This window comes from Phoenix dactylifera, chromosome 17, assembly GCF_051530095.1.
Source record: "Phoenix dactylifera cultivar Ajwa chromosome 17, Ajwa_hap1_PhDact_Kaust_v1.1, whole genome shotgun sequence".
Taxonomy (NCBI): domain Eukaryota; kingdom Viridiplantae; phylum Streptophyta; class Magnoliopsida; order Arecales; family Arecaceae; genus Phoenix; species Phoenix dactylifera.
In genome coordinates, this window is record NC_143206.1 from 617,702 (window position 1) to 639,548 (window position 21,847).

The 21,847-nt window shown below is 41.5% G+C and overlaps 2 protein-coding genes across 3 annotated transcripts; both read left to right on the forward strand.

Moving 5' to 3' along the window:
* The first annotated feature begins 8,553 nt into the window (after positions 1 to 8,553).
* Positions 8,554 to 13,560, forward strand: LOC103696563 (uncharacterized). Of its 2 annotated transcripts, none has more exons than XM_088713629.2 (2): positions 8,554 to 9,152; positions 13,206 to 13,560. In XM_088713629.2, the coding sequence occupies exon 1, from the start codon at positions 8,603 to 8,605 to the stop codon at positions 9,125 to 9,127; it is 525 nt and encodes a 174-aa protein (XP_088569755.1). In that variant the 5' UTR covers positions 8,554 to 8,602; the 3' UTR covers positions 9,128 to 9,152; positions 13,206 to 13,560. The 2 variants fall into 2 exon arrangements, with proteins under 2 accessions (XP_088569755.1, XP_088569754.1); XM_088713628.2 differs by lacking the exon at positions 13,206 to 13,560 and adding an exon at positions 9,329 to 9,671.
* Positions 13,561 to 19,804: 6,244 nt separating this feature from the next.
* NDHS (NAD(P)H-quinone oxidoreductase subunit S) lies at positions 19,805 to 20,895 on the forward strand. The gene has a single exon (XM_008778236.6). The coding sequence runs from the start codon at positions 19,916 to 19,918 to the stop codon at positions 20,582 to 20,584; it is 669 nt and encodes a 222-aa protein (XP_008776458.1). The 5' UTR covers positions 19,805 to 19,915; the 3' UTR covers positions 20,585 to 20,895.
* The last annotated feature ends 952 nt before the right edge of the window (positions 20,896 to 21,847 follow it).

Genomic DNA, 21,847 nt, shown 5'->3' on the forward strand with positions numbered 1-21,847 from the left:
GAGTTCAATTGAGTCATGGTTCATTCAAGTCCTAATTGGATTAGGACTAGTATAGATTGAACCCAATTTGGCCAATCCTAATTAGATTAGGATTAAACCATGAGAGAGGCACCTAATCCTCTTTGGAAGAGGATTAGGTTAACCAAGTAAGAGGGGCATCAGCCCCTCTCATCTTGGATGGTGCGGATTGAAGGAGAGAGAGGGGCCGGCGCACCCCCCCTTTCTTTCTTTGGAAAACCATCTAGGGCTCCTACTTTGGAGGAGCCCTTGATGGCTATAAGAAGCACCATGAGGCCGGCGCCCTAGGTATTGGAGCCATCCTCCTCTTGCTGCCGCCACCCTCCCCTCTCCTCTCTTGGTTCAGCCGCAAGCAAAGGAAGAGCAAGGTCCAAGCGTTGGCGTCTTCCTCTTCCTCCAATCCTTCTTCCAACGCAGGGAAAAGAAAGAAGGCTGCAGAAGCTGTGTTCTTCTTCCTTGAGTTCCTTCTTCTTCTTCCTCCTCTCAAGCACTTTCAAGAGTTGAAAGAAAGAGAAGAGATCAGCCATCAAAGGAGTCTTTGCAAGGGAGCTAGCACCCCGGGAAGACAAGAAAGCTTTGATCGGTTCTCTACTTCGTGTGGATACCCGTAGAGGCCGGACGTTTGAACGGCTTCAAACGAACCCTCTTCCAAAACCACGAATTCAGATTCGCGGTGATCATCTACCCGCGCAAGGTGAAGATTTGATCTTCCTATTAGTTCTAAAAGTTTTAATTCTTACCTAATTACGAAAGGTCTCGAAACAAGCGTTCATGCGATGAACGTCGAACCCGTGCATGCCGATTCCGCTGCCATCTGAAAATTTTTGAAATATCAGCGGCATGGGCGGGTTCCCAACACCACATCTCATAGTCTTGGGCTTGGATGAATATTCTCATCCTAGCCTTCCAGTATGAGTAGTCAGATCCATTGAAGAAAGGGGGTCTTTGGGTGGACTGACCCTCAATGTGAGAAGATCCAAATGGGGTTGTCATTTTGATCTTTTAACTCTTGAGTGGAAGAGTTTTTGGCTCTGATACCACTTATTGTCCAGATAGACAACCCAAGAGGGGGGGGTGAATTGGGTTTTTAATATAATTTGGCTAATTAAAACTTTGTGGATGATTAATTAAAAACTATAGCAAGTTATTTAATTAAAGCCTAGTGCTGTGAGTAATGTGCGGGGAAGGAGATGAGAGACAATGCACTACAAACACAAAGTTTTATAGTGGTTCGGAGCTAACCCTTGCTCCTACGTCCACTCCCCAAGTCTCACTTGGGAATTTCACTATAACCCCCTTGGATTACAGCCGGTTGTTTTACAAGCTCACAACCAAACTTGTTGTTTTACGAGCTCACAACGAACTCGGTCGGTTTTTCCAGGCTCACCGACTAGAACCAACCCCGATTGTTTTCCCGGGCTCACAATCAAACCCTTACATACGTTGGTTTTAACTTGGCTCACCAACCAACCTTAAACCCCTTGATTCAATCCCCCGATTGAATCAAGTAAATACAAGAGATAGGAGAAAACAGAAAATAGCTTCTCAAAAAGCAGATTTAAGACAATATAATCGTAAAGGAGTTAGAAGCCCTCAAACGCTTTTAAGCTGGTGAAGATGTATGGCTTCTGGAACTCCGGTCTCTTCTTGAAAGAGTGGTCGACTTGAATGCAGGAGGAGGAAGCTTTGATTGTTGGGAAGAAGTTGTTGGAGCAGTAAATGCAGATCTCCCCTTTTTCGTTTAAGAGCACTTGGAGAGCTTGAAAACTTGAATGCTTGGAGTGGAATATCTGTTCTCTACCTTGCTACAGTCCTCTGTGGCTATTTAAGCCAACCCCCACGGAAACTAGCCATTACTCTGCTTTTTCTGGCCGTTCTGCACACTCTGCGCAGCCTGACAATATGACCGTTGGTGGGTTGGAGTCGACTCGCGCGATCAGGAGTCGACTCGGCTGTAGCAGGAGTCGACTCACGCTTTTCCGGAGTCGACTCGGCAACTGTTCCAAATTTGAATTAAAGTTGCCGTCTTGACTGGGAGTCGACTCGTCTTGATCTGGAGTCGACTCGCCAACTTCTGGAGTTGACCTGGCAATTTTTGGAGTCGGCTCATCCACTGAAGTCCGTGGATCCAAATTTGAATTTTGTCCACTCGAGTCGACTCGACTGTCCTGGGAGTCGACTCGAATCTCAGAGCCCGAACTCTCGATTCTCTGTCGTTTGGCTCATCCAGTCTTGGAGTCGACTCGAACCTCCTTGGAGTCGACTCGGCTCTCAGTTTCCGAAAGTTGGTCTTCTGCCTTTTGACGTGTAGCTTGTCTTGGAGTCGACTCGAGCTGTCTGTGAGTCGACTTGAATCTCAGAGGCAGTAACATGGTCTTCTGTCTGTTGATGGTCGTTCAGTCTCGGAGTCGACTCGTGTACTGCGGGAGTCGACTCGAATCTCAGAGTCCGAAAATCGTTCTCTGACTTTTTCCTTGTGTTCCTCTGAGAGTCGACTCTTACTTTCTTTGGAGTCGACCTGCCAACCATCAGAGTCGACTCGCGTTCCACTGGAGTCGACTCGAATCTCAGACCCGAAAACTGCTCTCTGACTTTTCTGCCTGTGACTGCTTGGAGTCGACTCTTACTTCCCTGGAGTCGACTCGGTGAACATTGGAGTCGACTCGCGCACTTCAGGAGTCGACTCGTTGACAGGTTCTGAGATGAAGCTTTCTGTTCTTCTTTCTGTTCTCAGTCGGAGTCGACTCGTACTAATCTGGAGTCGACTCGAGCTCGTGCCAGTGAACTTGATACGCTTGGAGTCGACTCGTGATACTCGGGAGTCGACTCGAGTCTCAGACATTGGTTCATGCAGACTTCTTAACTTATCCAAAATACTATGAACCAAGTCTAGAAACACTTGGACAGGATTTTCACTGAAACACTCAATTGAATTCATTAGTAATCACAAGATATACTCAATTGCTTTGAGCTCATCAAAATCAAATGGGGTTTTAATCAATCACTCCACAATATTTGAGGTAAAGGGGGTAGGTCTAGCCCTTGGTCGAGTTGTCCAATATTTTCCAAAACATGGCCCCAACTTTCGAGACCAAACCGTTTTTCGATTCAGGCTACGAAAGTCAAGTCGTCACTTTGATCAAGGGCAAGAATTTCATCATGGGCAATAAATGTGCCGATCTATTTTCTCAAAGCATCGCCACATCTGGGTTGTCTCAAGACTTGATCATTGTGGGTTTTTATTCAAGGCATCCATTCTTCAACGATCTTGGCGAGTTGTCGTGTCATATCCTGAGCTGACAGATGGCTCGATCTTCCTTAGTAGTCAAACCGGCACTTTGATCATGGCCATCCATACCTATATATAAGGACGTCCCAACCTTCGGCCTCCACTTCTCGCTTCGCTTACTCCTTCATCTTAGTGCTCGAGTGTCCAGGCACCGGAATAGTGCTCTAATGATGTCTTTCATTCCTCTGGCACCGGTATCCTCCATGCTTCTCCATTTTCAGTGTGTTTTCACTCCTTGGCTGCTCGGTCCTTTTCCGTGTCTTCTCCCTTGCTACCTTGGCCTCCTCTTCATATTTTTCTTTGTTTTCTTCTTTATTTCCCCCACAATGAGAGATGGTGACGTTAACACCTTGGAGAGGAGCGGACCATTCTCCCCAAATTTGGCAGCCATCACCTACAGCTAAGTCTAAGGTCCAATTAGTCCCAGATTGTGAGGCGTCTATCATCACACAAGAGAAGATGAACCTCATCCAAGCCTAGCATTTTGTTTCTCCTGAGTTTGTCTTCAAGATCGCCGATCCCAGTGACAGGGTTACCCGACCCTCTCCTTCTCGACTCTGAGTGTATGAGGAGACTTTGTAGGCTAGGTTGAGGCTACCTCTCCAGCCCTTTTTTGTCAAGTTGATGAGGGCCTATAACCTTATCCCGACCGAATTGGTTCCAAATTTCTGGTGGATTCTAGTTGGCTTCCTTTCTCTTTATTTTCTCTGGGGCACTAGGCCTCATCTTTTTTCTTCCAGGGGTGCTTCACTCTAAGGAAGCATTCTCAGGACTGCAGCTGGTGGCACTTTTCTCTTTGGAAAGATCGCCGGCTGATTCAAGGTACTTTCTCTTCCATCTCTTCCATCCACAGATGGAAAAGAAGATTTTTTTATTCACTTCGAGTAGTCGTAGGTATTAGAGACCATGTGGAGGGCGCCTTGACCGACCTAAATTAGCCCTTGAGGCTTTTCGGTGACGATCAAAGGGCCTTGGATAGGCTTCTAGAATCTCAATCTAAGATTCCTGGCCTAAAGGAGCTATTTTTCAAGGAGACTCCAATTAACGTCGGATTGAGCATGGTCGACCCCCTCGGTAAGCTCCTTCTGAACTCTTCCTCTGTCTTCCTACCTTGTTTCATTCCTTTCTGACCTAGTTCGTGGTTTTGTATTTCTCACCACTATGAAGACTGACCTCGTGCTGATTTGTCAAAGGAGGAGCATGAAGATGAAGTCGGCCACTGCTACCAAGGTTAGGGTTCCCCGGGAGGAAAGGCCGAGGGGAGAGTCCTCTTTGGCTGTTGTTGCTGAGGCTGTAGCCAAGGTCAGGGTCCCCTAGAGGAAAAGGCTGAGGGGGGAGTCCTCTTCGGTTGTTACCGCTGAAGTCGGGGTCCCCCAAAGGCCAAGAGAGGAGTCTTCTTCGGCCGCTGCTGCTGAGGCTACTTTCGTGGTTACCACCTAGGCTTCGGTCCCTGAGATCCGTGGCTTGGCTCGGTCCAGTCAAGAGTTCGTCCATCCACCAAGAGCACCCGTTCTGCTCCGGGTCGTGCCTCCAGGGTTTACTCCCCATACTGGTCTGTTTGAGAGTCAGACTCGGCTTTAACAAACCCTATGGTGGCGATGGAGTTAGTCAAAGCCATGCAGCTCCCAGTCGGCCTAGAGGCTATGCACTCTATCAGCATCATCGAGTTCTTCAATGAAGCTTTCACCATGGTCATTCAAGTAGGTCTCCGATTCACAAACTACTATATAGTCTTTCACTTTAGTTACTAACTCTATTCCACTTTCCTTCATGCTTTTGTGATTAGTGAGAAGCAACAAATGACCACAAGGTTCTTGAGGCATTGCTCGACGCTTGAGGGGAAATGAAAAGCTAACAAAGTGTAGGCCGAGGTGAAGGTCAAGTCGGTCAAGGATGAGATTAGGTCGGCGGAAGCTCATGCCTCGATCGTGCAGGCCTAAGCGGAAATGAAGGAGGCCCAACTATGTGCATCCATGAAAGCCCTCAAAGCCACATTGTTATTATCTAGCCAGATGTGGCATGCAATGATGACTAGGTAACAGCCGGTAGTATGGTAGTGGCATGGAGCCAGTCTATGTGGGCAGCGAGTAGTGTGGTGGGGTGCAGGCCGTGGTGCTGCTACGACTGCGAGCTGTTAGAGTTGTTGGTTGTTAGGGATATCAGTTCTTGTCGACATATGTTGATTATGTTTTTCGGCTGATCTTTCTTCCTCAGTGAGGACTGAAGGTGCTTACCTCGACTAGTTGGCTGCTTGGCTGAGGCGGAGGTTGTTCTATTCGGCTTACGTCGGAGGTTAAGTGGGTAGGTCTGGTTCGAGGTCGAGATGTCCAATATTTTTTCCAACAGATCCCACATCTCTCTAATCTCTAAGTGAATGGTTTTAATGCCTTTATCTCCTCGAGGAGTTAATATTATTTCAAGCTCGAGCTCATACTTTTTTCTTGTATTAGATTGCTAAACATCTTTATGAGATATTCCCATGCTCTTTTGCCACATCAAATTTGTATAGATTGACACTGATTGATGGTTCCACTGAATTTAAGATCCATGATAACACTTTTGAATTATTAGTGCTCCACTGCTTGCGGGCTTTGTTATCCTCTTCATTAGAGATACCATTAGATTTGATATGAGGTGTCACGAACATCCAACTGATCCAAGTAATCCCCAGGAGCGATCAGAGTGTGACAAATGTTGGGTTCTCACTGACTGAATTTTTTCTCATTCAATTTGATTGAAATTACTGGTAACATTTCAACTGCCATGGTGTTCTATTTCAAGTACGAAGGTGCAAAAAGATTATAAATGGCCCAAATAGACCAATGCTCAAATAGAGAGGGAGCAACTTCCAATAAAATAAGGAGTACACAAAAATTGATGATGAGAAGAGATTGAGTAAAACTTACAGACCAAGATCAATTTGTGATAATTCCAATGAACAAAGCACAAAAAACTTTGAGCACCAATCCACAAACCAAATCAGATTCAAGACATAAGAGGATGATGTGCTGAAAAATATGGATAGAAAAATTTATATGTGTGTGTGTATATATATATATATATATATATATATATATATATAACAAAGTGGAGGGAGCAAATGAAGGATGAGGATTATGAAAGTGGGTTATGATAAAAAAGAAAGGGCTAAATATGGTTCAAGAGGAGGATCCTCCAAATCAAGAAACTGAATCACATGCTAAATTTCTGGATACCATAATTACGTGTATGATGCTCGATTGAGATACTTTTTAGAATCAAGTAACATTTAAGCTCTACGACATGGTGCTGCCATTTAAGAGAGTGGTACAATCCAGTGATCAATATCAAATTTTATCTTCTAGGCTATGAAACGGACTCATTAAAATTAAAAAAAAAAGAAAATTGAAAAAATTTTAATTGGGCATATCTCTAAATCTAGCAAGAATTAAGTAGGGTGGCTAAAAGCAAAGACTATATGAGTATCAAGATTCATCTTCAATAAGATTTTAGTTTTTTTATAATTAGTTATACTGATTTTGAAAAATATTATGTCCTCTTTTAGCTAAAAGAAAAATTGATCCGAATTACCAATTATGGGAGTGCAAATCTCACTTATAGATTGTATCTCCGTTTATCTTTTATCAACTAAAGAAAATAGGCTTAGGCCCTATTCTAGCCAAAAGTTTTTTATTTTTTAAAACTTTTTTAAGAAATTCGAGCCGTGAGGGAATAGCATCATTCCTCCCGACGGGAGTTGGTGGTGTTTGGGTATGGCAGAGATGGCGCTATTGTGATCTCGACGGAAGGTCTATGGAGAGCAGAGAAGCAAAAGGGAGGTGGTGGTTGAGCTGAGGCAGAGAAGGGGTGGAACTAGCGGTGGGGTGGATAGTGGTGGCGGTTGAATGGAGAAGGGGGGCCAGTTTGGGAGCGAGAGAGAGGGAGAGAGGAAGGATGGGGACCTGCGAGAGGGGAGCTTGTTTTCCCCTTAGCTTTGTTAATTATTGAATTTGGTATTATCCAGATCTTGTTTCGATAGTTCAAAGTTTGATATGAATGGACGCTCTTGCGCTTAAGAAGAGGATAGCCATCTCATCATATAATATGTTGTTCAATATTCAGTATTAGATACCTATGGACTTGAGAAATAAGCAAACGATAGTATAAAGTTCATTTATGTTGTCTGGCAATGAAGTTACATATTTTCCTAACACGTATGAAGTCCTGAAAATTGGATGTCCTCGAACTATTTTGATAGTAATGATGAAGCAAAAATTTTGGATAATGTATTTCGATTATCATTTGAAAAAATGTCACTAATTTTGAGAGGAGAGAACTAGCTGGATTTTGATTAAGTTCGAGGAGCAGGTAGTTAGTGGCTTTCTTTCTCCCTTCATATCTCCTTCTCATCCAAGCAGCTTATTCCATTTAATAAAGAAGGAAATGCGAAGAATAATTGTTTTGCTCGTCAATATGAGCCAACACAAACTCATAGATTCTTAAGGGGGCAATATAGTTAACTCTCTGCATATTTATGCTGCATAGAAGAAAAAATTATTGATGCATAAGATGTTTCTATGTTAGGGAAAATGACTACACGATTTTCTTGAATATTTTTTCTTAAGTTAAATTCCTATCTCTGCCTTCTTGTATGTATCAATTCTGGATCTACCTTTTTCTTATACCCCCACCCACCTGCATTGAAAAAACTGTTAAACTGAAATAATCTTTTATTCTTCTGCAAAGTAGTATTATCATCATGTCCCGGAACCCCCATTGTGCTAAATAAGACTAGGAATCAGATTCAGTAATACTAGAACAAATATAAAAGCATATTGATGATGTCAGTTGCTTTTCTGTGGAAGAAGAAATTATAGAAAAGGAAGTTCTCCTTGTCTACGATTACATGTTTGGTGATGGATGGTGGCTAAAAAAGATGCTGGAAAGTACAAACTACCATGGCAGTTCTCCTTTGCAAGTCAGGGTCTATGTATTGTGCAGTTCTCCTTCTCAAACAAGCCTTTTATCCTTCACAATTAAAGGTAATATTCTGCTTCCGACCGATGCTGGAAAGTACAAGCGCAGCAGTTCTCCATTGCAAGTCAGGGTCAATATATTGTGCAATTCTCCTTCTCCAACAAGCCTTTTATTCTTCACAATTTAAAGGTAATATTCTGCTTCCAACTTTGCTTCCACTAGACAAGAACAGTGCCCCCACTCAGTAATAATGACCCAGCATGAAGTCTAACGAATATATTCTCTTCTATAAACCCAAGAGTGCAGGCTAAATGGCTGATTTTAATCCCTTAAGCAGACATGTGTATTAGACCTCTTGTTCTGTTGGAAAACCTGCAAGCTAATTTGGAGAATGCACTGCACAATCATCTAGCTGCTGCTTTCTCACTCTCCTGTGCCTTGCTGCTCTCCATGTTCTGCCCTCTGTTTTGGGAAGTTCTGCACTTTTTCTCTCCTCTTTTACTTTCCACTGCAGTATGCTCCATGGCAGTTTATATGTTTGTATCATCTGAGAAACAAGCGACGAGAGAGATCCTACTTGTCAATGAGGAAATGGTTGAATTCAGAGTATATCAAGTTTATGATGAAGTGAACTTTAGCATATATAACGATCACATCGAAATGGGCTGCTTTCTGTTGAAGTCAAGGAGTGGATGGGATGAAGATGGGGAGAGAATAGTATTTGCAGGGAGGCTAGAGGCAGGAAAAGGTAATGGTGTCTTTGATGAGGATGTTGCATCTCTCGAGGTAGATAGTCTAGCTGAAGGATTGTGGAATTGCTACTTTGGGAGATGCTCAAAATGGTACCACACAGGCAGTATGTGAAGGAAGAAAGTGATATCAAGGAAATGTAAGTTATGCTTTGCAATTATCTCCTTCTCAGTGATATATTTTCTCCATGAAGTTTGTTGTGGAAAAATTGATCATCAAACTTTTATGCTCTCATTAGAAATCTTTTGTCGCCTATCTTCTTGAAATTTTAGTCTTTAACAATTGAAAAGCATGGTTGCACAATGATGTTTATAGCTTCATGGTGGGGCGTGCCCTGTTGCGTGAGCCAAATCCACACAACCCAACATACCAGACCAACGAATATGATTTCATGATCTCATGAAGATTATGGGAATTTACAATGCCTTTGGCAACTCTTATTTTCATACGGCGCCTTTAGATGCTCTCTGTTTATTGAGTAAGCACTTATTATGTAAAAAGCATAATGGTTGTCATTTTTCTGCTAAATATGTGATTGTCTTAATAGTTCCTATAAGGGTGCCTTATTATGTATGATATATTTATAGAACTCTCTTATGCATGTAATTCTAGCAGCCTCAGATAACGCTTCCATATTTCTCATTTTAGTCTTCATAAATATACTGTTTTGTGTGCTAATTTGTTACTAGCAATATTAAGTTCCTACCACTTCTAACAATATTAAGTTGTTATATTAATTTAGGTTTACCATGTCAATTTGTTTTGATCTTTATTACTTTTGTTATTATTATTGTTATTCGCCACAAAACCTCAAGTAGCTTGATTTAGTTGGGGCTCTATTGTTCTGTGATGGCTGGATTATCACAGCCATATGAGTGCATGAGCTATGGTAAAGATGGAGATAAATAGGAGGCCATAGTCTCAATTGCCATTATTCCGATGTTAACTAGTTCTTGATTAGGCTCTTTTTGATGAGGACCGTCGGCTGTTGATGACATAAGGTTCTATCTTTGAGACTGCCGTTCAGTCTGCAATATTTGCTACTGGAATCATCTATGGCGAACTGTCCGGTGGGGAAGTAAAATTTCTGGTCCTCTTCAAGTTTACAAACACAGAAAAATGCTGTGTCTATTGATCCTCTTTTGTTGCCCAAAGTGTATCAATATAAACTGTTAATCTCAAGATATGAGATAATGCAGAGAGCATCTGAGTCCACAGGTATTCGTTCTTAATTTAATGAAAAAGATTGTTATTCCTGGAATCAAGTTCAGGAGTGCTTTAGCTTTAACTGAAAGTATGAAAAAGCAACTTGTGAACAGAATGGAGCCCCCAAACAGAACCAAAGGGACCTTTTTATCATCTGTGACTCAGGATCGTATATGCTGCTAGGTGGGCTACCTAAACCCAAGCCTCAGCCTGGGTAATACAAAATCTGATACAATAAACAGGGACATGTAAGCAAGTTTGGACGCAAGAAGATCACAGCTGCATGCTGCTGCTGCAGTGTGCTGAAACTTACTGACTGCCAAAAGAACAGGATAATTCCAGATGAATTGCTAAAATTGGATCGATGTGGCGTAGGTATCAGCGGCCGTCGTCGGTCTGCACCCTGAAGGACAGGCTCTGTCCATTCGAGTAAGAAAGGCTCTGCCAGTTCATGCCCCAGTTCCTTCTCATTGCCATCCAATCAGTTCTGGATTCTTTGATCCACATTCTGGAGACTACGCCGCCGCCCCCAACGTTGGATACCGAAACCAGCTCGAAGTAGTCCTTGCCATTGATGGTGGCCCAGGTTCGAAACGCGCGGGCGTCGATTAAATGCGGGGACCGGATACCCCCCACCTGATTTGTCCGGTGGAGTCGCCATCTGGCTCGCGGGTACTTAGATGGTGCTGGTGTGACGTACTCACACGTGGGGCAATCCATGGGTGAGAAGGATATGAGAAAAACTTGTCTACCCGCATCGAACATTCTCCAGCAGGAAGAGGGCCCAGTGGGGGTTAGTGGGGGTTGCTGTGCGGGTGAGGTCTTCTTCTCCCCCCTCTTTTCTTTTTTCCAGCCAAAAAAAAAAACAAAAACCCTGTAGGTATACGTATAATAATCAGTCAAAGATGACCTCAAAATATATGGCAGCACAAGCAAGCACGAGAGCTAGCTTAGACTTTGTGTGCACATTAGAATTGAATTACCCCTCAGCTTAAGCCAAGTGCCTGATACTTAAGGCTAAGCTTGAAAGAAAAAAAAAAGAAAAAGGTTTGCCCCTCAGCTGTTTCTTTGAGGTGCTTCTGCCTAAAGGAAGGCAAATGTTGTTCTCACCAGATTTTTTACAGAGCTCATACATGCAAACAACCAAAGCAGCCCAAAACAAATCAATGGTGGGTAATAAACATGGATAAAGGCTAAGGGAATGTGATGTAGGTCACCCTACCCATGGCGCCAGAAGCATCGCTTCCCCCATAGAATGTGGCAGAGGTTGAGATCCATTGAGCCATCGATCCTCCAAATTCGGAGGGGATCAAGGCCAAGAAAATCAGCAAGGATAGGCTACTACTGCTGTGCTAAAATCGATCCATCACCCCTCCATTTATGTTGCCACATCTGAGTTCTTCGACTGCTTCCGTCGCTGCTAAACTCCCACTTCTATTATAAAAAAGAGGCATGATGATATGCCTTCTTTAGTTGACTGCATGCAAACCCATTACTTCAAAGTATAGCCCGGTAGACCTTTACTAAGGTCCATACTCCAAATTTTCGGGTCAAAGAGTTTCGTGTCGTGCAAAAAAATTAGAATAACTAAGTCTAAAAAAAGAAAGTCCTTTTAACTTTGTGTTCACTTCTTTAAACCATTTGCTGCCCCGTTCCTCTTCACCGCGTTTAATACTATTTCAAACAAGATCCGAATCCTATTTGAGAAGATTTGATTAGCTCTTAATTAAAAAATAAAAAATTAAATTAAAGGCTCAGAATAATTGGACAGAAATTAAAATTTATTTTTTTTATACTAGTTCAACTTAATTCAATTGGATTCTATATCTCAAATAAGCAATATATTTTTTTAATTTATTGTGATGTATATATGTAGCGCCGCGGAAACCCTTGTTTTTTCTATGCTAGGATGTAAAAATTGGCAATGATTGTACCTGGCTATATATCATATCCTCGCCGATATTTTTGTTAGGCCTCCAAAGATAAATTTGAATTATTTTCATCACGGCATCTTTCTGGCCAGCCATCATTGATGGGGGACAAAATGGATCGTCCTACTCACAACAATAGGACCATCCAATTTCGGCCAAATAGACTCCAGCACCGATTGAGCCGGACCTCGGTCCCACTAAGAGCCAGTCCGAGCTCGGACTTTGTCGAGAGCTCAGCTGACCTCAGAAGGGTCTCTTCGCTGCTACGATCTGCATCAACCTCTTCTGATGTTCATAGCAACGACCCGAGCCTGAGCTCGAGGCGCCCAACTAATCGGATTACGAGTCCAAGAGCTCCTACGACCACAAGTATATTCGCCGACGCGCCCCGACCGAGCTTGGGGCGCCCCTTTTATATCAGCCAATGCGCCCTGGCCAAGCTAGGGGCGCCCTTATATTCGCCGATGCGCCCCGACCGAGCTCGGGGCGCCTTATCCAACAACACGTTCCGACCTTCGAGCTCGGGGCGCACTACCGAACATATATATGATGCGACCTCTCATCGAGCTCGGCCTCGCCTATGGCCGCATCCACGAGCGTGCTCATGCCCACCTACGTGGCCGTACATTACAATGCCTCCGCGTCATGCTTTGCTTGCTAGCCAACGAAAGTCAAGGACAATGTCATTCTACTCCAGCCATACACTGCTATAACTGTCAATGCCTTACACTTCATTAGTACTGCCTTTTGGCCTAATGTAGAAGTTTTAGGAATGGTTGCTCCTACATCTTATGCCTGTGGCTATTTTCTCAATCTCCACAAAGCAACAGGATATCCTGTTCTTGTGTACATGGCTGCTGGAAGGTTTGCTCATGACATTGAGAAACTATCTAATGAAGAAGCTATTAACTTTGTGATGCTACAACTCAAGAAAATGTTACCAGATGCCACAGAGCCAATAAGATTCTATCACTTGTATCCATTTGTGTTTGTGCTGTACTCCATTGGTGATTTTAGCTTCGGACTAATTTTTTTAACTGTAATTTTTTTTTCAGGTTCGGTATTTGGTTTCTTGATGGGGTACAGATCTAGATCCCCTTGGGTCCTTTTCTTGTGATATGGTTGGGAAGCCAGCTGATTTGTTTGAGAGATTTCGCACTCCTGTGGATAATTTCTATTTTGCTGGGGAAGCAGCAGGTGTTAATCATTCTGGGTCTGTTCATGGAGCTTATACCTCAGGTATCTTGGCTGCCGAAGACTGCCGAAGGCATCTATTATTGCAGCATGGTATCTCAAATCGCTTCCAGATTGTATTAAGGGAGGAAATGTCCGAAATGATACCCTTCCAAATATCTAGGATGTAGTTTATTTTTGTTGGATCAATAACGAAACCATGGATTATCTGGAAATAAATGGAAGTAGATTTTTTTTTTTTTTTGGCCATATTTCAAATGGTGCCTTCATCATCCTCAAGCCTTTTTGTTGATGGTAGTGTCGTGCTCTTTTCGACACTCTCAATGCTACATAGGCCTTTGCCAGCCAAAAAAAAGAACAAAAACATCTTGAAAAAAAATACAGCTTTCATTCAAAATAATTTTGTAAATATTTTTTTTTGAAAAATATATATAACGACGCTTTAAAGCGCTGCTAACTAAAAAAATTTCCTGCTCGGGTTGGAAGCGAAGACTGGCTAAGTACATCATTTAGTGGTGAGGTGTTCATAGAAAGCAAGGCGTCGCCCAACGAGTGGCGGATTTGGAGTCTCAGTGGGCCGGGTGGCTTCCTTTCCCGATTGAAAGCTGTTTCGATGGAGTGGACGAAGCGAAGGAGATCCAGTTTACGGCTCGTTTGATTGCGTGCATTATGATTACTCATATATACCGGTTCCTGTGGTGATTGCTTGCCGTTCGGGCTCAAAAATGCAAGAGCCACGTACAAACTAGCTATGACTGTCAAATTTGATGATCTGCTCCACTTAGCGACGCTTTAAAGCGTCGCTAAAAATCCCTCTTTAGCGACGCGTTCTAAAAGCGTCGGCAATTCTTATTTCTACTCTGACATAGCCGACGCTTTGGCGACGCTTTTAAAAAGATCGGAAGGAAAATTACCGACGCTTATAAGCGTCGGTAAAAGCCTTAAAAAGCGTCGCCAAATCTTGTTTTTCCTTGTACTGTGGACAATATAATAGAACTGAGGTATCCAGCACCGTCTTGTTTAATCCAAGTCAACAAAGCGATCATTCCTTCTCCAAGTACTCTCCCCTTACTTCATTACATTGGAGAAGTGAATCAGAGCATGCATTCCCGTGTTACAAGCAGGCAAAAGTATAAAACGGAGGATTGCAATCCCATGTTTAATTCTTGGACCAATTCAGAGGTCCATTCGGTGAGCTGAAGCATACGAATGAACAGGAGTAATTTAAGTTGTATGGCTGGAAATAATTAGGAATACAAAATGTTGTAATAAAGAATTACGCACGAAAGGCTTGAGGATGAAGGATATAATCATGGACTTTCTTTTCATGCATGCGTTTTTGATGTAGAAGGTATCGCCATTGATTTTGCATTTTGATTAGGATTCGTGGACAAGATTATTTTCTAAATGAATAGAGATATCCGCATTATTTGTTCTATAAGTAAGAATATTTTATAAAAATGATGTAACAACCCAATATCTCATCCAAAAATGGTTAGCTGGAAAATATTATTTGGGTTCCTAGATCCTATATACCTAAGATCTATCCAATGAATAACTGATATGGAACTAAACACACGCTCGCACAGGTCCTCACATACTCTCCCCATTTAAGCCCCGACGTCCTTGTGAGGCTAAGGATTCAAATTTATTTAAATCTAATCATAAATACCATGATCGATCCGTGGTCAGCTCCAAAGAATTTGTGCTGCAGTGTTTCCTAGTCCACATACGTCATGGGTCAGGTCCACACTAATACCATTTATAATAATCCAAGATCTCACCCAAAAATGACTATCCGAAATTTATTATTTGGGTTCCTTCATCCTATATAAGTACCCAAGATTTACACAGCGAATAACTGATGTGGAACTAAACACACATCCGCATGAGTTGTCACATAATTTAAATAATAACATTCAAATTCTTATTAAATAGTAAAATTAAAAGTCTTACAAAACTAATAATATTTTAAAATTTTGCTTCAACTCTAAAATAAAATCTAGTCTAAATAAAGATGTCAAAATCTTACCTCTAATCACTTTTCCACGATAAATTTCTGAGTTGAGCTAAGTTTTCGGATCTATAAAAAATAGTAAAAAAAATCATATAATGAGCTAGACAGTATAGTAAGTAATGAAAACTTTAGCTAGATAAATCAAACAATATAATAATAATAATATACTAAAATTAAGCATGCAAAATACATCGATTCAAAACCAAATTGATATGCTATCCAGTCACTTTAAATTTGAAATCTTATTTCATAAATCAATTATTTTTCAAATCATTAAGTTCATCTCGACAGTCATGAGCTATGACCACATTTATACCCAATGGCTGGGCCATAATATGAGCTCTTCAAAGTGCCAACGTGAAGCCCTCAATAGTAGGATAACGATACGCCAATGTATAATCTCCAGTGGTGGGGTGTCAATATGCCAACGTATAACCTCCACTAGCATGGGATCGATATGCCAACATATAACCTCCACTGGTAAGGTGTAGATATACCAGCAAATAACCTCCACTGGCAAGGTGTCGAAATACTAGTGAATAACCTCTAATGGTAGGGTGTCGATACATAGTCTGGCTGCGAGTCTAAAACTATTTCAAAATAAAAACTCGTTTTCCCATATTCAGTGTTCCAAATCGTAAGATACACAAATTCATATGACGTCAAAATCGATCGAACATAATCTATATCAAAATCAATATGTTCAATTAAGAATCATACAATATTCTAGCAAGAGGTACATATGAAAATAAAATACTGTGCATCAATTTCATAAATCAAGAATGATTCGTTTAAGAAAATATCTATAATATGTCGATATATCGAGAAAAAAGAGTTACATTACTTACCTTGCGAGTGAATCCAAAGCATCAATCCAATTAGTTTCAAAAATCCTTCTAAGTTTCCGGTACTTAAAAGTTATCAGAATTTATCATGATCATTCCAAAAATAGAAATTCTAATTCCAATATCCTCATGGGGCTGATCAAGTGGGAGTGTCTAACACCTTGGTTGGTCTAATTAAGGCAAAACTCATCTGATCATGTTCGAACTAGGTACAAATAGTTCAATAGAGATCGAAGGTGACCAAATCTAATAATGTTCAGCAAAAACCAAGGTAGAGGCTAGCACGTTATCTATTGACTATAGATCAGGATCTTTCACCTAGGTCGATCCAGAAATCATTAAGAGCCATACTTACAAAGTCCAATCAACTCTAGGGAGAAAAAATTCAAGTAGGGAGAGAGGATATATGAGAGAGAAAGTCTAGATAGAGAGATAAAGTCTAGTAGAGATAAAAGAAACAAAGAAAGAGAGAAAAAAGATAAAGAGAGAGAGTGGAGAGAGAAAGAAGAGAGAGACTCTCTTCTTGTTTTTCAAAATAGGGGAGAGTCCATCTCTCCCTTCTTTCTTCAGTCAAAGGGGGTGGCAAGCCATGGTGGCTCAGCCCCAGGAGATGGTGGTCACGATGACTCTCAACCACAGTTATCACCGGCAAAGGTGATCGTCGGATGCAAAACCCAAAAAAAAAGAGGCCAAAATAGGGCACCCTATTTCGGATAGTTTTTTGGTGATTCGCCGGCCCAAATCTCATCTAAACAACAATAGAGAGAGAAAGGAAGAAGAAGACCTACCTCAGTCTAGCGAGGTGGTCTTGCAGCTCCTTTGAGCGATAAATCAAGGAAGAAGATCGAAGAAGAAGCTTGGGATTGGTGGCTTGATCTTAGGTGAAATCAAAAGAAGAGGAAGGGGGTCTTTAAATAGGCAATCTTGGCCTTATCCGACCTATCTTTGGGTGGTGATGAGACTCCAATCATCATCGCGATCGGAGAGGAAGAAGTCTCTCAGCCACAATCATCCTCCTGATTCACCCACAAGCGTGTCACACGTGAAGTCCAAGGCCAAAATATGGCTGGGCCAATCAAGTAGACCAGGCCCAGTCCATTGGTTTCACATTCTCCCTCTTAAAAAAAAATTGTCCATAAAATTTTTCTAGCTATAGTTCAAAGAGTAGAGGATATTTCTTCATAACACTTCTAAAATCAAAGTCATCTGGTCAGACTAGTGTCAAAATAATTCAATTCACCATGTCTTTGCTGCGCAACTCTAATTTAAACCATAACATACCTATGTTAAGTCTAGGTTTTCTAAAATTACCTATTTATTAGTACATGCATTGCTATATCTTAATCCTTGTGAACACTTTCGAAATTTAACAGTTCACATTCTTCTTTTGACAGTTAATTAAAGAAAGTTATGCAGCCACTTAATCTTTTCCTAGCAATGTAGAAAGTCATCTAACAAAAGTAGTGGGTATGAGTAATACTCATATCAAATAATACATAAGAATAAATACTAGAATTAGATTAGTATTTGTCACTATCGCATTAGACCCTTCCTTGGGTCTGAGATTTCTGACTTTCCTCCTTATTTTATTCAATTTTTTGAGCAGGTTGATTCTCCTTCATTTGTGCACATTCAGCTATTTTATGACCCTTCTATCCACAACCAAAGCATGCACCGGTGTTCCAGCGACATTCATTTACAGCATGATTCTCACCACATCTAGAACATTTATTGCTATTCATCTGCTTACGATAGTCACTTGTTGATCTCTTGTATAAATTTCCAGTGTTTCTATTGCTCTATCCCTAAGAATCATTTGACCTATTCCTCTTCTTTCGATTCTCTCTTTCTGCCTGTTCTTCATTAACTTTTCTTTCAATTATCAAGGACTTATTTACCACAGCTGCATAGGTAGTCAATTTGTATGACACTACTTGTTTTCTTATTTCGATTCTTAGTTTTATCTCAAACTTGTGTACTCGATCTAGCTCATCCTCGACTAACTTTGGAAGAATTTAGCTTGCTCGGTAAATTTAGCTTCATATTCTGCAATTGTCATATTTCTTTATTTCAGATAAATAAATTCTTGCTCTTTCTGCATCCTTACATCCCAAAAAAGTACTTATCATAGAATGCTCCTCAGAATTTTTTCCAAGTGAGTGGCTCCCTATCTTATTCATATTTATGTTCCAGCATCCGCCACCGTTTAAATGCCTCACCTTGCAACATGTATGATGCATAAAGAATTTTTTCATCATCCTGGCATTTATGAATAGTGAACGCTTTGCCCATCTCTGTAAGGCAATTGTCAGCTTCCAAAGATTCCGTAGTTCCCTTAAAAGCTAGAAGAGCCAGATTCTTTAACTCAGCTATATTACTGCATTGCATGTACTGCTTCTCTCGTTCTTGCTGTTGCCGTGCATGGTGCAACTGCATTTGCTATTGTTGTTGGAGCAACTACTGTTACACCTGCTATTGCATCTGCATCATACCAACTAAGGTCTGCATAATCTGGCCTAAGTCTGATTCTTGTTTTGTTTGAGTATTCCTAGTAAGATCGACGACTCCCTCCTGCTGAGGGGTGCCGCCGACCTATTGGGGTGTGGTGTTGCCATCTCGCTAGTTTCGTGCCTCATCAGTAGCACCACTAGTAGCCTTTCTTATCCGATATAGAGGCATCCTAACCTATATCATTAGATAGCAACATACCCTTAATAAGCTTACCAGTTAATTACAAGTATTTAGAATAACTTGTCATAATCACCATAAACTAGCGTCTCAATGTCCCTAGTGTCTATCCACCTACGTTCATATTATATCTGATTCTATAACTTATGATTCATCCACTTATGCTCTGATGCCATATTAATTGTCATGCTCCCGACTCGAGATCGCGAGCCGGGGGTCACGGCAACTGCCGTACACTCGGATAATATGATTTTCTCAAGCTTTAATCGTTTATGCAAAGTTTTCAATATTATCTGAAAATTTGAAAGATATTGAAATTTATTCATAACGGCATATGAAATAGTTTGTTAAGCCATACTGGTTCAAGGCAGGTTCGTACCTCTACTAGGTCTCTCGCATAATTGTGAGCGGAACTAATTTCAGTACAAATCCAAAACGTAAATAACAAAGCCCATATAAATAGAAGCCCAAGTAATCGTCGGCAATTGCCCACAGAGATCAAAAGTGCTTCAACATCTCCCAGCAAAATTTCTCTCCTAAATGCTTCTACTCCTCTTCACCACTTGATGCCCCTCTACTCTCCCTCACCTTCTCTTCCACCCACCTATGAAACACCACCCGTGCATTCCCCATCCAACACCGACGCAACCCTACCAGCATTGACAAAGTGGTTGAACCTAATTTATTTCATAGAATTTTGAAGGCCAAAAGGATGCATGATGAATAGGGGTTCATTCTACATACATAGATATATATATATATACACACACACATGCATACGTGTGTGTATACATACATACATACATACATACATATATTTATAAATTATAATAAGTATAATTTTATTTTCTAAAAGCTTAACTTAAAATACATACCAATCATCAATCAAAATGTGTGCCTGGTCCAGTAATACGGCTCGAACTGCCGATTAATAGTGTGTGGTGTCCAGTCTCCCATGTAATCCCATTCCGGACTCGAGCAGGAGCAGCAGCAGCCGTTGTCCCTTCATTTCTTCAAATCCATGGCGTCTTCCATTCCAATCCAAACCCAAAACCCTGTCCTTGGCCGCCCCTCCTTCCTGCGCAAAAACCGCAATTCCTCAATCCCCAGCAGGCCCATCACCACCACGATTACACCCTCCGCCAAGCTCCAGCTCTCCGAGATCCTGGGCGGCCGCGGCCTCTGCAACGGCGAACAGGGCCTCCAGAAGGAGCTCAACCAGAGCCTTGCGCCATCTCCGACCACCCCTCAGCCCCGATCCGGCGGATCCCCTTCCTCGTCACCGTGGGGCTTCGGCGACGACGCCTTCGAGAAGGAGCTGCTCGGCCTCACCGGCGGCTTCCCCGGCGGCGAGAAGGGCCTCAAGAAGTTCATCGAGGAGAACCCACCCATCGCCGGCAGGGAGGAGGCGGGGATTGTGTTCTCCGGCTCGAAGCCGAAGCCGCCGGAGCTGCCGCTCTTGCTGCCAGGGATGATCGTGATCGTGAAGAACCCCAAGAACCCGTTGTACATGTTCTGCGGCATCGTCCAGAGGGTCACGGATGGGAAGGTTGGGGTCTTATTCGAGGGCGGCAATTGGGACAAGCTCGTCACTTTCCGGCTGGACGAGCTCGAGCGCAGGGACAAGGGACCTCCCATGGTCAATCCCAAGTCCGCCGTCCTGGAAGCCATTGTTCAGAAGTCGGTCTGACAGGGTAAGCTCGTAGCATTTCATAATGACCAAAAAAAAGATACCATATTGTAGAGAATTTGACAATCTGGTTAATTATGCATGAAGACTATATAAAAACAATAAATCCAAATATTTGGTCTGAAGCTTGCACTGAATTTTAAGTTTGGATCGGACCTTGAGTCTGTCAACGACAGGGAATCTTGTTGGTAAAATTAGTGTATATATGGACAGGACCTTGAGTATGTGAGAGATATTTTATATGCCAGAACCTTATAAACTTTGTTTATTTTATATGCCAGAACCTTATAAACTTTGTTAAATTTTATCAATACCATCCCAGTTCTTTTGTGCTTCACTAGTGCATATTTCCCAAGTCTATGTGATCAAATTTTATAGCAACTTGCATATGTTTTTCCATTATCCTAGGCGGCTGTTGGATTGTTCTTGCAGTTTTACACCTCTAGGAGCTAAAGATTAGAAGCAAATTGCAATTGGGATGTATTAGCGGGGCATTCTATAAGAGTTTATATTAGAAACTATCAATCTAATGTTTTCTGTCATATTGTTAAGCAGTAAGACATCCTAGGATTGCTTTCTTGGTTATGTCATGGGGAACTGAACGCAACTAATTCAGAAGCAGGATTATTAAACTCATCATGGTCATGTTTCAGTGCAGAGGTTGCAGATGTCTTAAATTTTTTCTATTTTTTGAGTTATTTTGAGCTGTTTAATTCCAATAGAGGGTTTACCTAAAGCTGTCTTAGGATTCTTCTTGGGAGTTTTGAAGGTTGCAGGCTTGGTTCAAATACAGAACTTTATTCCAACTTGAAGATCAGACCCTCTGCAAGTGCTTAACCTTCCGAATTATGTAATCCCTTAATTAATCATCATGGAAAGATTAATTTTTCATTCAGCTTAATGTATAAACCTCATTCAGGTTAATGAAAAATCAAATACAAAACTATTACAAGTAAACAACAATTTCATTCAGGTTAATGAATAAACCTCATGGGTAGCTTATTTCAAGCATCTTATGGACATACATTATCTTTTAAATATAAAAATCTGTGCTTCTACATTAAGAACTGCTTCCTCCATTATTCTAGTAGTTGACAGAAGATGCCGATGGTTCATTAATTTGTAGTTGTGGTAGTAGGTTGAGTCTATGGGCATTTAAAAGGACTCGAGCCATTTTGAGATTTAAGATTACTTGACATTTTTTAAGCAAATCAACACTAGTATTTAGTTTGGTCGTTTGCTATAATCTTTTATTTTCACTTT

Coding starts and splice junctions, on each gene's coding strand:
- LOC103696563 (XM_088713629.2), top strand. CDS start 8,603: ATGTGTATTAGACCTCTTGTTCTGTTGGAAAACCTGCAAGCTAATTTG.
- NDHS (XM_008778236.6), top strand. CDS start 19,916: ATGGCGTCTTCCATTCCAATCCAAACCCAAAACCCTGTCCTTGGCCGC.